Below are 19,576 nucleotides of genomic sequence, written 5' to 3'. Positions count from 1 at the left end.
TGGAATAATTATCATTTTAAGAAGAAATTATATTAAGTTATCATTTGTTGAGGGTCAATTTTGTGTTGGGCACTCTTGGTAAATTCTTTGTAAATATTATCTCATTTAATCTTCACTTAACCTACCCCTAGAAGGAAGGATTATTATCTCACAAGTGATATAACTGAGGCTTGAACAATTAACTTCTCTGAGGTCACACAGCTAATGATGGCAAAAAGAAGATTCAAAGTCATGTCTATGTAACTCAAAAATCTATGTTCTTTCCACTATACCAACCTATATAAGTAGAGGAAAGAAAAACGTATTTCAGAAGTCTAAATCAAGCAGAGGTAATTTTGAATTTTTATTGAATTAAGTAAAAAGTTGATTTGTTTAATTGACCAATATTTCTTAGGTAATTTATAATACCAGCGTTGTACCAGACATTCAGAAACAAGATGAATACACAAAATCAAATTGTACATTTAGGAGTGCTTCTTATGTTATCTTAAACAATTAACATTTCTTGATGACAAATGCATCATAAAGTTATTTTAATGTATATATCTGGAACAAATTTTAATCACATTGCTCATTAAACTTATGATACCTAGTCTAAAATATTACAGTTGTTTAATTTTTAGTTTTACAAATTTTCTTTAAAATCATAAAAAGAGCAGGTTTTAAAAATAAATCCCCCAGCTAATTTTAATTTTAAGTGTCATATTACAAAGAAATGATGTCCACGTTTAAGCAAAAAATTACTTATTTCTAAAATATAAACAGCATTATCTTCAGGAATGAGGAATATCAGAAGAAAGTAAAGGATGCAATAGAAGGAATCCAATTCGGATTATTATTCCCTTTGCATCCTTGCCTCTTCCACCTTTTCCCTTTGAAGCACAGGCCAGAAGTGTATGGAACATAAGAAAATTGAAAACTCTGGCCATATGCTCATCCAAATTTCATAAGCTACTAGACTCCTTAGAACAAGGGTGTCCCATCCTTCAAAGTAAACAGAACCTTCAGGAGACTGCAGAGGCCCCTGGCTATGTTCCCAAATCTTAGAATGTCTTGTATTTCAGATAAAAGCTCCTTTCTTCTTCAGTAAAGTCAAACCCAAATCCTAAGAACTGCAGACACTCTACTTATATAGTCTTCAACTTATTTTTTGCTTTCATTATATGGTATATTTTACATCACGCAATTGAGCAAAGCTTTATTTAGAAATGAGGCAACTTAAGGCAACCCTTTAGACTCAGTCAGATTCGCTTCCCTGCTCATTAGTAACATGACATTACGAAGGACAGGAGACTTAGTTTCCTTATCTGTAAAACTCCTCCTTCTGTAGCCAAAATGAAAAAAGTGACTCTGCTGAATATTATGCCACAGGGGTTCAGCCATTGAAGGAAAGACGGGCTTATGATATTTAATCAAGGTTCATGCTATTTCCCTACGTGCAAGTTTTATGAATATGCTAAACCACTGCTTTTTTTTTTTTTTTTTTTTTTTACTGACTGCATGGTCCTGCTACTGTAGAAAGGTATACAGGAAGTGTTACCTGAAAGAGTAACCCGGACAAAAGGCAAGAGTTGGTTCTCTTTTCAACGTCCAATGTCTGAATAAATCTAAGTATAAGAAAAAGAAACATTCATAGACAATGTTCCAAGACTATTTTTATATAAATACATCTCTAATACTCATAGATTTTCCAAAATTAAAATAATCTTTGTGATTCTAAAAGTGCTACATACTCATATAAGATCTAGGACATAGAAAGATGGAAAAAAAAATAAAATGAAAAGTCACCTATAATCCTACCACCTAAACATGATTACTGGTAACATTTTGGCCACTTTCCTTCTAGATTTTCTTCTACACACAATAATACACATGCACACGCACAGTAAGACTAAAATTATGCAATACATATTATTTTATAAACAAATTTTTTATTCTTGGAGATAATGAGTTACATCATTATTTTACAGATTTTAATATTTTTATCATATGCATGTACCATAATACTAAAATATTCATCTCCATTTTGGTTTTTTCCAACGCTGAAATAAACATTGTTGTACCTACATTTCTGAGCACTTGTCCTATTAATTCCACTGGATAAACCCCTAGAAGTGGAATTTTGGGGAAAAGGAGGTGCACAATTTTAAATCAAATTTTTGATGAGTACAATTAAAAAATTTCCTCCCATAGATTTAAACAATGTGTTTCCTCACCAGCAGTATATTATGGATCCATCGATGACATTTAGTCTTTCCACCAAAGATTAAGGTAATATCTCTGTGTTTACTACTGTCTCATTTTATGTCCCTTAGTAGAGTTTGAGTTTTCTTTACATGGGTCTTGAAACTCAAATTTGCAGCTGTAAACCACATTACCTTCTTCTAAATCTTATTTCAATAACACCAGTGGGCTTCACTGGATTAATAACTTAGTCAGTCTGAGTTCAGCTTCTCTATGTGGTGCTTTACCTTCTGAACAGTGGGGGGAGAAGTTTCTTCTCCTCAAGGGGTCTCTAAGAACAGCCAAAGCCCCTGGAGTATCACAGAGCCTGTGGAAGTCAGACTTCCAGCTGGGTAACCAGGAAATGACTTTCTGTTGATTGAAAACCACTAAGTAAAAACTTCAGAGGCTCAGAGAAGCTGAGGTGTCCTCTGGCAGGAATGCTATAGCTGTTCTTTTCAAGGTGGGAACCTTCCTCAGCTTTTCTATTCTCTGCTGCCAAGCTCTACTAACTTATAAACTCAAACTTGCATGGGGATCATGTGTGTGTGTGTGTGTGTGTGTGTGTGTGTGTGTGTGTGTGTAAGGAAGAGTTCCGTCCCAGGAGTGGTAAAAAAAAAAAAAATCAAACTTGACAGAGTTTTAAAAAAATCTTTAAATGTTTGATATTTTTTAAGTGGTAATTCCTTACTTCCCCTGTCCAAATGCTAATTATCTGAAAACAGTGTGATTATTAACTAGGACAAGTTATTATTTTTAAAAACTTTCTCTACAGCTCAAAATACTATGCAGATTTTTGCCTACCACGCCCTAAAATGTAACTAGAGAGGTAAAGGAAACCTGTACCTCCACTCTCTTCATACTTCCTAAATTTCACACATTAATCAAATATTTAAGATATCTGTGAGTGCTAACTAGGTATAAGGCATTGTGATGGGCTTTCCCATATGTTACATGTGGCAGGTTGAATAATGCCCCCCCAAAGAAATCAACGCCCTAATCCCCCAAACCTATGCATATGTTACTCCACGTGGCAAAAAACAAACAAACAAACAAAAACCCCAAAACCAAAAAACTTTGCAGATGTGATTAAATTAAGGGCCTTGAGATAGGGAAGTTATCCTGAATTACTGGGTTCAATGTAATCACAATGATCCTTATAAGAGAAAGGCAGGAGGGTCAGAGTCAGAGAAGATGTGAGGACGGAAACAGAGCTCGGAGAGAGAGAGAGAAAGATGACAGGCTCTTGGTCTTGAAGACAGAAGATGGAGCCATGAGCTGAGGAATGCAGGAGGCCTCTAGAAGCCGGAACATGCAAGAACAGATCGTCCCCTAGAGCCTCCAGAGGGAGCTCAGCCCTGCCAACACATTGATTTTAGGACTTCTGCCCTCCATAACTGTAAGACAATAAATTTGTATTGTTTTAGGGCACTAAATTTGTGGTAATTTGTTATACCACTAATAGGAAACTAATACAGTCTGTGTTATGGGCTAAATTATGTGACCCACTGCACCCCCGAAATTCGTATGTTGAAGTCCTAACCCCTAGTGCCTCAGAGGGTGACTATACTTAGAAATAGGTCTTTAAAGAGGTAATCATGTTAAAATGAGGTCATTAGGGTCGGCCCGAATCCAGTATGATTGATGGCCTTATAAGAAGAGCAGATTAGGACACAGACATGCACAGACGGAAGACCATGTGAGGACAGAGTGAGAAGACAGCCACCTACAAGCAGGGAGAGAGGACTCAGAAGAAACCAGGCCTGTCAACACCGTGATCTCGGATGTCAAGCCTCCAGAATTGTGAGACAATAAGTTGCTCACAGATTGGTACTCTGTTGCTAGTTTGTACTAGCAAACTAATACAGTGTGTCATGTAATTCCTGTCACCACAGTTTACAAATGAGAACAACTGAGGCTCAGGCAGGATGAGTAACTTGCTGGGGGCCCTAAAGTTAGGCCCTAGTCAGCCTGCCTCTATGCTGTTATTCTTTCTCAAAAACCAACTGTTCATCCACTCGTTCATTCATTCAACAAGTAGTTATTGAATCCCATCTCCATGCCAGGCACTCGGGATACACTGGTGAACAGAACAAAGACCTATGCCCACATGGTTCTCACACTCCAGGTGTGGCAGGTGTTAACAGGAAGAGGAGATGGCCATCAACAAGAAACAGCACAAATAAGTAAACCGTATAAGCCTGTATGATATGGACACAGCTGCCCGGGAACCCAGTGCATGTGAGGTGTGGCACCCTACATGGCACGGGTGGGCAGCCCACAAAGGAGGCGACAGCTACGACACAGGCCACTCATTCGTCACACTCACTGTGCGATCTTTGCTGATATCACCGCCCCTTGCAAACATCCCCAAATGCCAACTTTTGACAGAAACTCCTCACTGTAGTCTTTGGAACCTGGAGGTGAACAGCTGCCAGTGGCATTGGTGAGTGAGCTGCCATACTCCTTCCATGTGTGGAGCACGTCTTGTTTTCTGAATATGTCATCAAGAGCTTGGCTCCAACATTTAAAAGCAGCCCTAAAACAGAAATAGAGCATGCAGCAGCATGTTTTCTGAGATCCGTGTTATTAAATCTATCTTCCAAAAGGGAAAGCAAATGCACTGAAGAGGCATTTTAATTAAAATATTAGAGAATGGATCTATACCATTTATTGCTCATAACCATTTCTCTCAGGTAGCATTTGATGAATAAAATGCAGCAATGGAATATTATCAACAGACTAAAATTTATGAAAGGCAGTATTTTTCACAATAATTAAACATTTTTTCAGCTGAACAAAGTTTCCCTTGTTTTACTGACTCCTAAAAACTACCTTTTCTTTTGTGCGAAGACAAGAAGACTTCCAAGTTCATGCAATGCCTGAACGTTAAGACTTCTTTCATTGCTGGTTTGCAGAACGTCTGTATTTTTAATCAAGTGAAAGAACAAATGTCAGTCCCTGGAAAATATTTCCTGTATATTTTCAAGAATATTTTAAATTGCCTTATACCTTAACTGTGTAGATAAGCAAACTTCAAGCTAATAGAGCCTTTAAATGTCACACAATATGGGTAGAGAAAGAGAGCAAACGATGTTCTATGTTAATGTCATCGAGTGGGAGATCGGGTCAAAGAGGTGGGAAATGGGAGAAAGTACAGTAAGAGTCGGGCAGGTTGAGATGGTGAAGGAGAAAAATCCAGAAAAAGTGTGCAAGGCAGAAAGGGCTGGGTATATATATATGGCAATGTGTGCGGCCGGAATACGCTTTCTGGGGAGGGTGAAGAAGCGGGTAGTGGTAAGATTACGGAGGCATCTGAGTGCCACGTGGAGAAATGTGGACACTATTCTACAGCACCTGGGAAGCGCTGAACAGTTTGCTTTTGATCAGGGATGTGACAAGAGCACAGCGCTTTGGATTCTTCCTTTACCCAAATGCAAAAAAGCACATCTTGAATAGTACCTGAATTTGTTGTTTTCTGATGAATACATGCATTCCAGGATGTGTAGCCACAAAACCCAACTAACATGGCAATGGTGTCTAATCAGGGCAGCAATGTCCCCTAGAGGGTATTTTAGAAATTTGAGGAGGGTTTTGTTAGTTGTCACAATGGGGCATCTGCTAGTATTTCCTAGGTAAGGACCTGACGCTTGATGGCCTGCCATGCACAGAACCTTCCCCCACAGTGAGGAAAAAGGTGAGAAACCTATTTATAATTATTTGAGTCTAACATCTAACTTCATTTCATAGAAAGGGTATGTTTGCGTGTGTTCAAAATGCTCTGAGTTCTCCAGAAATGCAACCACTGTAATATTTTGTTTTGTCCAGAATGGCCTAGATTTGCCATTTTAGAACATCATGTCACCAAAATTAGCAATGCTGATAGTACTTGAGTTACCAATACACCTGTATCAGTCTGCACTCGTAGCTGTCACATTCATGTGTATCCTGTATAATTTACATACTATATGTGAGCATCTGATTGCTTCCCTATACCTCTAGTGCCTAAGCTCTTACATACCAACAAATAGATTCTTTTATTATAAAGTTATTTCATTTTATTTACCCTTCATTTTATATTTAGAGCTTCATATTGATTTTTAAAAATAATGTGCATAGGAAGAATAAAGGGGGAGTTACAAAATGTCTGTTATAAAAAAAGGGGGGACGCTGGGTCTACAACATGGACTGAATTTATACTGCTGAATTTGCAGAAAAACCAAATCAAGTGGAAAGACAAGGAAAATGCAATCAGCTGGGGCAGAGCAAAAGCACATAAAAGTGGCCACGTCTCGACAAATGGTTCACAGATTGAGTTAAGGTGGGATGGATGGGACGGTGCCTAGAATCTCACAATGGTGACAGCCAATCTGGGAAAGTGGGTGATGGGAGGGGCTGGAAGCTGCTTGTCTTGACGCTGCTCTGTCACTGTCCACGAGGGTGTGATGAATAGATTCTATGTTCAAGCTCTTTCATCCTATTTCTACAGACAACATTTCAGTTACAGTCTAGCACAGGGAACTATATTCAATATCTTGTGATAACCTATAATGGAAAAGAATCTGAAAAAATATAGATAGATATAGATATATAACTGAATTACTTTGCTGTACAGCCGAAACTACCACAATATTACAAATCAACTATACTTCGATAAAAAAATAAATTTAAAAAAGATAATATTTCAAGACCAAATGCAATCTCAACATTAAAGTGACAGATCATATTGAAAATGAACACATAATGAATAAATCTTACTAATAGTTTCATAATAAGAAGAAATTACGAGTCCAAGTTGTGAGGAGGGAAGTTTGCTTTTCTCCACTGAGCTGAGAACTTGGAAGTGCTCCTGAGAAAGGTCAGGAGGTGTTGGCATGTGCATCTCTTCTGTCCCAAGGCAAAACTCCACCTTTCTGGTAGTGGATTTTAAATTGTTCATTCCTCCTTTGTCTCCTAAATTCATGAAAAAAATTTAAAAGAAACTTAAAAATGGAGAAAGAAGGGAAGTTGATGAGGAGGAAAAAAGTAGAAGTGGAAAAGGAGAAGGAAGGAAGGGTTTTGTACAGAGCTGAGACTCATCTGCCGCTCGAAGGACACTATTTCCTTAAACTTCGTATCTCGAATCATTTCTGAAGAGCCCAGGTGTGAGATGTGCTCTACACTCGTGTTACCTCATAAGGAACAGCACAGAGGGGCAGTTTGCTGGAAAGTAAATGTTGAGATAATGCTTTGCTCCTCATGGGGACTGGCAGAAGTTGCACAGGTTTTGAGTTTGCCTTTTTTAAAAGAGTTTCCAACAGTAAGATGTTAGTTTGCCTCTGGGGCAGAAACCTCTGGGATAGAAGCAGTGCAGAGGTACTTCTGACCTGAGGGGAGAAAAAAAATGGGAAAGAACCTGTCTCTGTATAAGATCAGAGAACACACAGGAAAAAAAAAAAAAAAGGAAAAATATTCTAGGGGAAGTAGTCAAAAACCTCAGAGACAGAGAAGCTAAAATGGATTTAGGTCTACAGCCCAAGGACTGGGGATAAACTGCTGAGAATATCTTAGTACCAGGTGAAATTCAGATTGAGGTGGCATAAACCATTCTTAGGAATTGTATTTGCTTTTTTTATTCATGTCCTTAACCACTGTTAATGTACACCATAATTGAAAGAAGTTTAAACATGATGTGGAGGGCCAATTTAATGTAATGTGTGTCTGTGGACAGTACAACCAAAAACTGTGGGTACATATCATAGTGAGTGCCTTTTGCGGGGAGAAGGGGCAGCAACAAGAATGAATATATATTGATACATACATACATACATACAAACATATATACATACATAAATAAAACTTGTCAGTGGTTGTAAAAAAAAATTGGTCAAATTTCTAAAAGATCAGTTCAGAGACTATTAGCATCTTAGATGCTAAATTTCAATCTATTATTAATAACTTTAAAATACAATTATTTTAAGTTTATTCATTTAAATTTATTCTTTAAGTTTATTCTTATTATTCTGATAAATGTGAACAGCAAGTATTATAAAAACAAATTAGGGTTTTAACAAATTTTAAATTACCTAAATGTAGATAATTTGAGATTTTTCTCGGCCTGAATCTGAGTATCTTCTTTCTCTCTGAGGTTACCACTTAACCACTTGAAGTCCTGCTTTGACTGAGTTTACAAATCAATAGATTTTGAGAAGGAAGCAAACAAGTGTAATGTAACCAAGAACAGTGAATATCTTTTTTTTAAGCTAAAAGAAATCTCTAAGATCAAAATCTATGGTATTAATAAGAAATTTTACTAGATGTGTATATTAAAATGCATCCCTTTCTTAGACATTGATAAAGTAGTGTTTTGGTAAAACACTGTAGTTAATTCGATATGAAACAATTCATCTACTTATAAAAATAAAACAAGACTATAGCACTGCTTCTGTATTTACTCCACTTAGGGATTATGCTCATTTCACAGACGGCATAGAAGCAGATGAGTGAGGCAGTGCTTTGGTTGGAATAAAGTGCGAGAAACAGAGATGTAATCCACTAGACAAGAAGAAGAAAGTGAAAGGCAGCAGGGAGTGGGCATGGAAGTGGGGGAAGGAGGAACCTACGGCAGAACACAGTACACCCACGGGGTGGTACCCTGGGTAAATAAAGAGGAAGGGATGTAGAGCAAGTACCGTCAGCCCTCCATTTCTGGGGATGCAGAACCATAGATACGGGGGGCGGGGGAGGGGAGCTGACTGTAAGAGACGTGTACATCCACGGATTTTGGTATCCACAGGGGGTCCTAGAACCAATTCCCCGCAGATGCCCAGGAACGACTGTATTTTACCTTGTGTCTGGGCAAGAAATAACGAAAGCAACTTTCTGCTGTGTCGGATTGATCTGTTGTGATATTTGGATTTTTCCAAGGTCTCTCTAAAACATCTCAAAGTGTCTGTCACGTCCACGGGCACACAGAGGAGCTCTTTGGCTTTGCTGTATTCTGAAAGGAAAGGGAAGAGTCACGTGAGGGATGAAATGTTGCAGCAAGCCAACAAGCAGCAAAAGACTTTCTAATTCAGAGAATTTCTTGGGCCCAAACGAAAGCTGCTAAATTCAAAGCCCCCAGGTCTGCAGCAGTTGTTTCAACGTTCAGATCAAAAATTTTTTTTTTCGGTATATTTGACAGTTCTTTTTTAAAAAAAGAAAAAAACTTAGAAAACTTTTGATTTGTATGAAATGCAAATAACTTTAGATCTTGCCAATTTTCCTAATAAAGCCTCCTACTTTTTCTTTTGCTGATCATAAAAGATGAAATAATCTACTCCTTTTCAGCAGCCTCTTCAAAGCCAAGGTGCCTTGGGAAGGAGACGAAAGGAGGAAACAAAGAAGCTTGGAGATGGGCAACTGCTCCCTTGAGAGAAGGAAAAGACAGCTTTCTAATACTGGAGGATGGAGAGGAAAGGAAGATGAAGCCATAAACAGGTATGGAACTACAAAGCAGTCCTGAAAAGTGGCCAGAAGGGCAGATGTCGGCAGAGCGCTGCTGGAGGTCCCTGGAGAGGAAGTGACGGTCCCATAAATTAGGCTGCAGACCGGCTGCATACACCATGAAGCAGGCACACGGGAAAGAAGAAACACAGGCTTCAGATGAATAACAAACAAATTTACCCCTTCAACAAGCTGAGCGGGTCAAATATCCCCTGTAAAATCTGAGGTCTTGAGAGTGCAGCAACTTGCTAGGGAACAGGGCTATAAGAGGTTAAGAGGCATGACCTCTGCCCTCAAGAAATTTACCGTTTAGCTGAAGCAAAGAGGCATTCTAACACTGGAGTACGAAAATCACCTTGACAGAAAGTATCTGGTTACATGTGAAAATGAGGGAAAGATAGAAGAGAGAGATCAGTGTATGCAGGAAAGGATGAGCAAGAAAGACTTCATGGGAGAGAAGCTATGCCAGCTGTGTCTTAGAGGATAGGGAAGGTCAGATCAGGAAGAAAGAGGCAAGGGGTTTCAGACAGCTAGAATAAGAATAGCTGAAGTTGATTAAGTGTTTATACCATGCCAGTAACTATTCTTAATAATTACTGTGATAGTCTCACTGAATCCTAGCAACACCCATAAGAGGGATGTACTATTATATCCTCATTTTACAGATGAGGAAAATCAGGCGTAGAGAAGTCTAGCAGCATCCCTTGGGTCACAGAACTAGTTTGTGCAAAGAGAGGGTGGGAGCAGGATTAAGGGTGGCGATTCAGGGCACAATGAGATGACATGGCCAGTCCTTTTGAACTGAGAAGGGTTTCCAGAGGCCTGAAGCCCTCGCTGAGTAAGCGGCCTTCATCCTCTTCAATGGGCAGTCAAGAAATGGTTTTGAGTAGGACCCCAGCAGAAAGAGGTAAGTATTTCAGGAAGAGTTAGCCCACCACTGTATGCACAGCAGCCTGCAAGGGAAAGAGGGTGGTGGCTGGGAGGTTGGGAAGTTATAACACAGACATTGTATGATTTGAACTTGACTGAGGCGGTAGCAGTGGAAACAAGGGAGGGACACAGGGAACACTCCAATGTTAGAAGCGACAGGAGAGTGGTTAATTGGCTACGTGACGAAGAAAAGAAAGGGAGTGGGAATTACCTCTTCCCCATCTTTCAGGGCCAATGACCTTGCTTCCTACCTCAATGGGAATAAATGGGAGGAATCCAAAGGGATTTCCTGCAATCCCCTACCATCAGACCCACCCAGCCCCCGGCACCTGTGTCCATCTACACTGCCAGGGCATCACTCCAGCAATTCTGCTCTCCCCTCCAAATCATCAGTTTTTCCCTCTACTGAATCATTCTCAACAACATTTTCCTTTTTTCTCCTATCTTAAAATAAAAAAAATCAAAAAAATTTCATGTTCATTGCAGCATTATTTACAATAACCAAGACAGAAATAGCTTAAGTGTCCATCAACAGATGAATGGACAGAGAAAATGTGGTATATACCCAATGGAATATTATTCAGCCATAAAAAAGAAGGAAATCCTGCCATTTGTGACAACATAGATGGGCCTTGAGGGCATGATGCTAAGCGAAATAAATTCAGACAGAGAAAGACGAACACTGTATGATCTCACTTACATGTGGCATCTAAAAAAAAAACAAACTCATAGAAACAGAGAAGAGATTGGTGGTTGCCATAGGCAGGGGGTAGGGTGATGGGCAAAATGGGTGAAGGGGGCCCAGAGGTACAACTGTCAATTACAAGATAAATAACTTCTAAAGCTGTAATGTATAGCATGGTAACTATATCTAAATTTCTAAAACAGAAAAAAAATTATTTTTAAAAAATAAGAAACCTTTCTCTTGACCCTACTTGCCCCTCAAGACACCATCCTATTTCTCTGCTCCATTTTACAACAAAACTCCTCAAAAAGTTCTGTTTTCACTGTTCCCCATTCTCTCTTGAACCTGCTTAGATCAGACTTTCCCCCATCATTTCACCCCAAGGATCTTCACGTGGCTACATCTAATGTTCAATTTTTAGACTTTATCCCTCATAAATTTTCAACAGCATTTGACCCAGTTGATAATTCCCGCCTTGAAATACTTTCTTCCCTTGGCTTAAAGCTCCTTTTCCAACCTTACTGACACTCCTTCTTAATCCTCTTTGCTAATTCATCCTCATCTACCCAACCTCTTAATACTGGAAAAGCCCAGGGCTCAATCCTTAGAATGCCTCTCTTTTCTTAACTAACATTTGAGGCAGGCTGGGACCTGGGACCCTTTGCTGCAGTGCTTGCACCTGGACAAGCGTCTGCTCAAGCAACAGAACACAAAGAAACTATAAGGGACTAAAAATAACTGTGTGCATGCACAGTTGGGGCAAATCATGAACAATAAGATATACAAACTGTCACTTCTGAGGTGCCGGGAGCAAAAGCAGGGTACTGGGCATGATCCCTGCACACAGGACCACCAAGGGCGCGGGGAGACCACCCTAAGGGCCCCCCTGGCCTTACCCACTGATCTGCCCTCACACCCCATTTAAGGAACCAGCCCCCCTGCCAGTCGGGGAGCGAGCAAGGGAACCTGTTAATTCTTCTTGCTCCCCCGTGCTGTAGCATGAGTCCCAGTAAAGCCTTGCCTGAATTTCTCGTCCTGCCTCTTATCAACTTCTACTGATTAAAGAGGCCAAGAAGCCAGGTTGGTAGCACATTCACCCCCTTGATGACCTCATCTAGTCTCATGGGTCTAAGTAGCCACATGCTGCTGGCTCCCAAATTTCTATCTCTGGCCCCCACTCTCCTGAAGTCCTGAGACTCATCTATCCAACGGTCTCCTCCGCTGTGCGTTTAATAGACATCTCACACTTAACAGGTTCCCAACTGCTTTCTGAATCTCTCCTCCCTAAACCTACTCCTCCCATAGACTTTCCCCACCTTATTAAGGGATGGTTCTATTTTTCCAGTTGCTCAGGCCAAAAGCTGAAATCGTCCTTGATTCTTCATGCCATTCATGCCCCAAGTCAAATTCACAACAAATTCTGGAGGCTCCCTCTTCAGAAAACATCCAGAGTGCCACCATCGCTCACCAGCTCCACTCTCCACTCCCACTTCCACTGTTTTCCAAAGACCTATTATCTTCTTTGGAATTACTGCAATCGCCGCCCCCAACCAGTCTCCCTGTTTCCACCCTTGCCACTCTCAACATAGCAACCAGAGGATGCCTTTTAAAATATAAGTTCTCTCAGGACTTCCCTGGTGGCGCAGTGGTTTAGAATCCGCCTGCCAATGCCGGGGACGTGGGTTCGATCCCTGGTCCAGGAAGATCCCACACGCTGCAGAGCAACTAAGCCCATGCACCACAACTACCAAGCCTGTGCACCTAGAGCTGACGCTCCACAACAAGAGAAGCCATCACAATGGGAAGCCCACGCACCACAATGAAGAGTAGCCCCCACTCACCGCAACTAGAAAAAGCCTGTGCACAGTAACGAAGACCCAATGCAGGCAAAAATAAATACATAAATAAATAATTTTTAAAAAAATAAAATGTAAGTTATTTCATGTCAAGTCCCTGTCCAAGACCCTCCATTGGCTCCCTCATCACCTACAGCAAACACCAAAGCCCTTGGAGTGACCTCTAAGGCCCAACATGAACAAGCTCCCCATCTCCTCACTATTCTCCCCCTCACTCCCTCCCATACCAGGCATATTTCCACCTGAGGGTCTTGGCAACAGTGGTTCACTTTGATCTAGAACATTCTTCCCTCAGGTGTCTCCATGTCTTGATTCCTCAGCTCCTTAAGCTTATGGCTTAACCATTAACTTCTCAGTGAGGCCTCCTTTGATCACCCTCTTTAAAATTGTGACACCCATTATCTTCTGACGTACTATGTGTTTTACTTGTTTATTGATTGTCTCTGGCCACTAGAATGCAAGTTCCATGAGGGCAGGAATTTTTGCCCATTTTGTCCACTGAATTCACCCCTGGCCTATAACCATACCTGTTATGTGGTATGTGCTCGATAAATATTTGTTACATGAATGAATGACAACAGTTTTCAAAGCTAAATGGCTGGTATAAACTTTATTAATAACCACTTCCATAGGCATTAATCGCAATCAATCCTCACAGCACCTTACAACTAGCAGAGGTAGATATCACTTATACTTTACAAAGGAGGAAAGGTGAATTTGAGGGACATTCCCTTGTTTTAAACCCTTAACAAGAGATAAGAGAGAAAACCAGGGTTCATGTCTGAAGCCTTTCCCAACTAGTTTTCCAAAGGGTATCAGATTTGGGGAACAGGAAGTGACACCAATTTGAGGCCTGCTAATGTGGGCACAGAGACACTTTGAGAATAAGACAGGAATAAGCCTGGGGTCCTTGTAAGCCCAGGGAGATCCCGACGGAATTCACAACACAGGGTCACATTCGAATGGCCATAGAGATAAATCTTTCATTACCACCCTCACGTCTAGAAACCCTGGAGGCTCTAGTCAAACCAGGAACATGGCCACATGGAGAGGAGCATCTGTTCCCCGAGCAAGTTCACTCTTGACACACTTCCCTGTCACACATTTAAGAGGATCAAATACGTAGGCCACAGTAGCTCTTTATTAACTCCCCGGTGATCTCGCTCTTCTCCTGCAAACTTCGCTCTTCTGTCCCCTCCATCCTGTCTCCACCATCTCCCCTCCTCTAAGCATGCACAGTCCTGCACCATCCCTGACAAGGCATGCCCCTACCCCTCCCACCCCAACCCTTATGCACAACACCCTGAAGATTATAGGTTTCTGCTCTGGTCCTCCGTTCTCTTGCCAGAATTCATGAGCTTGGCTTTCATTTTTTTCCTCCATAGAGAGTGAGATTAGGGAAAGAAGTTCAGCAAAGCAAAGGAAAAGGAGGAAGCTGGAAGCCCTCACATATTAATATTTTGAGACAGTTACTTTCTCCAGGCCTTCATTTTAATTATCTATTAAAACTGGGATGGCAATATTTACCTCCAAGGGTTACTGTTTTAACCTGTGTGTGAAGTGTCCAGCGTAGCACCGGTCATGGAGGAAGCATTCAACAGATGCTCACATTATGACCATCAGTCATATATTTAAAAAATATCCATTGAGCATGTACCATTACTAGATACCATGCTAGGCACTGAGGAGCTACAAGTGAACAAAACAGACACACTCCCTGCTCTCCCAGAGCTTACGTTCTAGAATAAAATTCACGGAGGCATGTCAGTGATTGGGGGTGATAAGACGGATGGAGGAGTAGATGTCTGCCATCTTTAAAATATGAGGTCTGAATAAAATCATCCTGCTACTTCTTATCAACTATCTTCTTATAAATCATTCCTCTTTGTTTTTTTCCTAAACTATCTTTTACTTTACTTTTTTTTCTTCTTTCAAGCCTAGTATACCCTTTTTCCTTATAGTCTAATTAGGGCTCTGTTGGTGTTTTGGTGGCTGTCTACATGAGATAAATGATGCAAAAGAATAAGGAAATATTAGCTTTGCAGGCCTCGTCCTGCCATCTTTGTCTCAAGGGGTTCCTCTCCGAAAACTTCCATGGATAATTCAAGAAGCTATTTTAAAGGCACTAACAGCCTCAACGGTTTGGAATAGGTAAGAATAAGAAGGAGGAGGAGAAAAAAGACTCGATTTACTACATCTCTCATTGTACCAGTGTAGATATTAAAATTGAAATGCCAATGACTCCAGAGAGATGCGTTCACCAAGGAAGGGTCAGGGAGTGATACAAAATTTGGGCTGCTTTCTACACACTTGGTCACATCAATCTAAATGCCCAGAGGTACTAAAAAAACATGCCAGCCAAAGGGTTCAAAATTCCAACACACCTGATGACTGAATTACCCTATTAGAGAACTTAAATACCAATAAGGTCAAAACTCAAGAAAGAGATCCCAGACAGAATGCAAAAACAGCCACAATAAAAGGCACATCCATAGAGTTATCTCCCCTATGAAGCTTAACAAGCAGGCAAGTTACTCATCCACACAAAAAAACATCTGTAAGGTACCAAGCACTGGGGCATTACAATACCTGTTCTGAAGAATTAAATGTATCAAGCACTACCACCAAATGCTGTTATGCCAAAAGGGAATCTATGAGGTTCTAAAGCAGTGACCTGGTGTGGAAACCATCAGAAGTATACTTGGTCTTTTTAAAAATTCTTTTAAGAATTGCAGACATGTCGTGGTGATATACATAAGACCCATCATGCTTATAAACATGTTAATGATCTGAATTCAGTATACTGAAAAAAAATTCAGCATCCTAAAAATTTGCCTAATAAACCCAAAAGTCCAGGCCAGATTATGCTCCTAGTCACAGAGGTCCTACAGTTTTATAAGGAGCTGTTAAGGTGGGCGCCAAGATTTTAATGATAATTGCTCAATGTAAAACCTGTAGTTACTACGCAGGATCATCTAAAAATTGTGAAACTATCATAACAAGTCACAATAAAGTATCTGTCTCCCCATAACTACTGAGACATAGCAATTTTTTCTTGAGTGCTATAAGTTTAGAAGAGAGTCTAACCTGCAAGAGGACAAATGATGCACAGACCTGATAGCTTAGTGGAGCCCTTATGGGTTAAGCAATCAGACGGACCAGGGTTTGAATCATGGTTCCAGTACTCACTAGTAAGACTAAATTTTCTCATCTGTAATAATAAGCATAATAATATCTACCTCCTAAGATGGTTAAAATTAAAGAAGGTTAATAGCTATAAAGTACTTGGCTCAATCAATTATTACTGCCATTACAATAATTTTTAGATTTTATCTATTTGAATATTCCTGCTCTGTTCATTGCTCAAACTGGCTATACCCCCACCACCACCGAGAACCATTCCAAAGGACCACTGTAGCCTGATTCCCCCCGCCTTCCTTTCTGTCCCACCACCTGCCACCTTGCCTTTCCAAACGTAACTTAACAATAGGCAGGCAAAGTGCTTTTCTGACGTGTTGTGGCCATCATCAGTAAGCACCTGCTGGTCACACAGGTCTAGAGTTTTGCTACGTATGCTTCTCCTAGCCCTGAGATGCAAGTCATCGTTTTGAGAACAAGCATTTTCGACACATATTCTCACATTTGTTGCCAGCTCTTTTTAGGATGGAGGGGATAGTATAAATCACATTCTGAGTTATGGATCCCAAATTGGGGAATCTCCAGAGGTTTGATGGACAAAATGAAGAAAAGGAGAACACACCCAGGAAGAATCATGCTCTTTGACTGGAACTAGTCACAGGTGATTGACCACAGGAAGGTGGTCCTCCCATTGTTCACTGAATATGAGAGGACAATTTATCAGTAAATTGTCATGAACAGTAAAATATCATGAACAGTAAAACCTACAAGTTCGTGGTCACCAACCTTACTCAACTAGACCCTCTACACTGCTCTGCAGCCCTTCTATCCTCCTTTTTCCTATTTTTCTCAGTGGCCGGTCAACCCTCTCACATCCCTCCTGAAATCTCCTACCCTATCAACCTTGGCTGTGCTCTCAACCCCCTGCTTCATTAAAAAAAATCTCCAGTACCCAGTAAGGATGCCTTCAACTCCTACCATTACCATCTACAAATTTGCCTGATTTGGGCCTGTTCTCTCCTTCCTTTCTGCCGTAGCGGCAGGGGTGTCCCCTCTCTCCTGTCTAAGTCCCCTATGTCCCATTCTCTTCCTTGTTTATCCTCAAGCTCCTTTCCCTATCAAATATCTTTTTCTCCTGTCTCTGAGCTCTCCCCCTCTCCTGGCTCTTTTCATTTAATATAGAAATATGCTCCTTCTTTTCTACTAAAAACAGACACACAAACAAAAAAAAACCCTCCTGAGCTGTCCTGAGCTCTACTTTTCCTTCTGGCTGCTCCTGCCCCCCTCTTCCTTGTCACTTCGAAGCTTCGTGAAAGGCAACTCTCGTTTAATGGCTCTGTGCAGGCACAGCTCACCATTACTGCACCCACCACTCAAGATACTTCCACTCCCCTCCCCACCATTTCTTTGAAGTGACTCTTGTCAAAGTCACAAAGTCATTCATTTGACAAGTAGATACTGAGTTCCTACTATGTGTCAGGCACTGATGAAGGCATTTGGATTATATCAATGAACGAACCAATGGTCCCTCACTTCACAGAGCTTACATTTTATCAGGGGAGACAGACTAGTGATCAATAAATGCAACAAAAACCTGAATTATACAGTGTGATAAGTGGTTATAAGTGCTCCAGGAAAAAAGAATACATTTATTAGAGTAAGGGGAATTGGAAGGAAGCAGGCAGGGTGCAGTTTCAAACAGAACAGTCAGGGTAAGCACCATTGAAAACTGGAGATGTGCACAAAGGTTTTAAAGAGGTGAGGGATTTATCAGACAGGCATCTAGATGGGGGTAGAGTACTTCAGGAAGGAGAAACAGCTAGAGCAAGACGACCCTAAGGTGAGGACAGAAAAAAGGCCAGTGACAATGAGCTCCCAAATACAACAGACAGTCTGTCCTTATCTTATGTGACCTCTCTCTGACCGCTGACTCACACTTTCTCTCGCCTTGGCCTTGTTTGTACCACTCTCATCTCCTGTACCTCCTACCTCTTGGGCCATGTCCCAATCTCTTTCAGATACTGCTCCTTCTCTGCTTGTTCCCATGACAGTCATTAGGGCTCTTCACATATTCTATCTCTTTATCCTTGGGGTACAGAGTACCATCACACTTCCCTCTCCTTTCGAAGTTAGATGTGGCCATGTGACTTTAGCCAATAAAATAGAAGTGACATGAGTCAACTTCAAGTATCAGCTTTAAGAGCCCCCACCTGATTTATATATAAATCATGAATATAAAATTATAAAATATAAAAATATATATAAATTACATTCTTTTTTCTTGCCTGGAAAATGGGGACAATAACAAACTTACCTCATCAGACAGTTGTTAAGCTAACATTTGCAAAGCACTTAATACTCATGAAGCACTAATACTCATAAAGTGCCTGATGTCCAATGCATAATAATAATTCTTTTATTGGGATTGTTATAATAATGAAATAAGACAATCTACATAATGCCCTTAGCACAAAGTGCATGGTATATGCACATGGTCTTGCTTCAAAGGCTGTGCTCTGAACCATTTACTGTATACCTCCAGGTTTAGCTGCCCTAGAGGATAACATTAGTGTTTCGCCTCCTGCCTCTAAAACAATCATGGAAGCCTGTGTCAAGATGGACATTCCATCAACCCACGATGATGAGCTGCTCAACCTCACTGAATACAGTAGCATGAGCAAAAAACAGACTTTCCCTCGTGCTAAAGCAATGACATTTGGGGATTGTTCGTGACTGCTACATAGCCCAGCCCATTTTGACTGGCACAGCTTCCAAAGTGAGGCCATCCTCAGGTCCATACTCCACAGAGCTCTCCCTGGGTGACCTCATACAAGCCCCTGATTTCAACCACTACCAATGTATTGGTGACTAAATTACAGATCTGCTGAGTGCCTCACTGGTACATCCAATCATATAATGGATCATTCTACTCAGCTATCATTCAGATACCTTGAACTCAGTTATAGCAAAGAAATGTTTTCCTCTAAGCTTCCCCTCCCCTTCAGTGTTTTTTGTTGTTGTTGCTGTTTTTGTTTTTGTTTATAGAATGAAGATATCACATCCATTTAGCCTCCCAAGCCAGAAACCAAGGCAACTTGAATTTCTCCCTTCCCCGTCCATCCGCCTCACCTAACGAGTGCATATCTGCCCAGCCCTCTGTTCTCACCATCTAAGTCCAGGCCCTCATCATGTCTGTAACACACAAGCTGGGAGCAGCTGCTCTCCTACCTCCACATGGTCTCCTTCCAACCTTTTCCCCATGCTGCTGCCGAAAGTC

At 40.8% G+C, this 19,576-nt stretch overlaps 1 protein-coding gene across 1 annotated transcript in view; it reads right to left on the bottom strand.

The window, feature by feature from the left end:
• The window catches only part of CFAP54 (cilia and flagella associated protein 54), a 296,739-nt gene that overhangs the window by 126,108 nt on the left and 151,055 nt on the right, over window positions 1–19,576 (bottom strand). Inside the window, exons 40-44 of the mRNA XM_022562388.3 lie at window positions 9,050–9,202; window positions 6,982–7,176; window positions 5,059–5,146; window positions 4,553–4,762; window positions 1,541–1,607 (exon numbers count right to left, since the gene is read on the bottom strand). Coding sequence (XP_022418096.3) covers window positions 1,541–1,607; window positions 4,553–4,762; window positions 5,059–5,146; window positions 6,982–7,176; window positions 9,050–9,202 — 713 coding nt within the window. The remainder of the gene's footprint in view (window positions 1–1,540; window positions 1,608–4,552; window positions 4,763–5,058; window positions 5,147–6,981; window positions 7,177–9,049; window positions 9,203–19,576) is intronic.

This window comes from Delphinapterus leucas, chromosome 11 (assembly GCF_059928025.1).
Source record: "Delphinapterus leucas isolate spDelLeu-1000000601 "Yukka" chromosome 11, BTC_Dleu_Yukka2, whole genome shotgun sequence".
Taxonomy (NCBI): Eukaryota; Metazoa; Chordata; class Mammalia; order Artiodactyla; family Monodontidae; genus Delphinapterus; species Delphinapterus leucas.
This window is presented reverse-complemented; position numbering and strand designations above follow the sequence as displayed.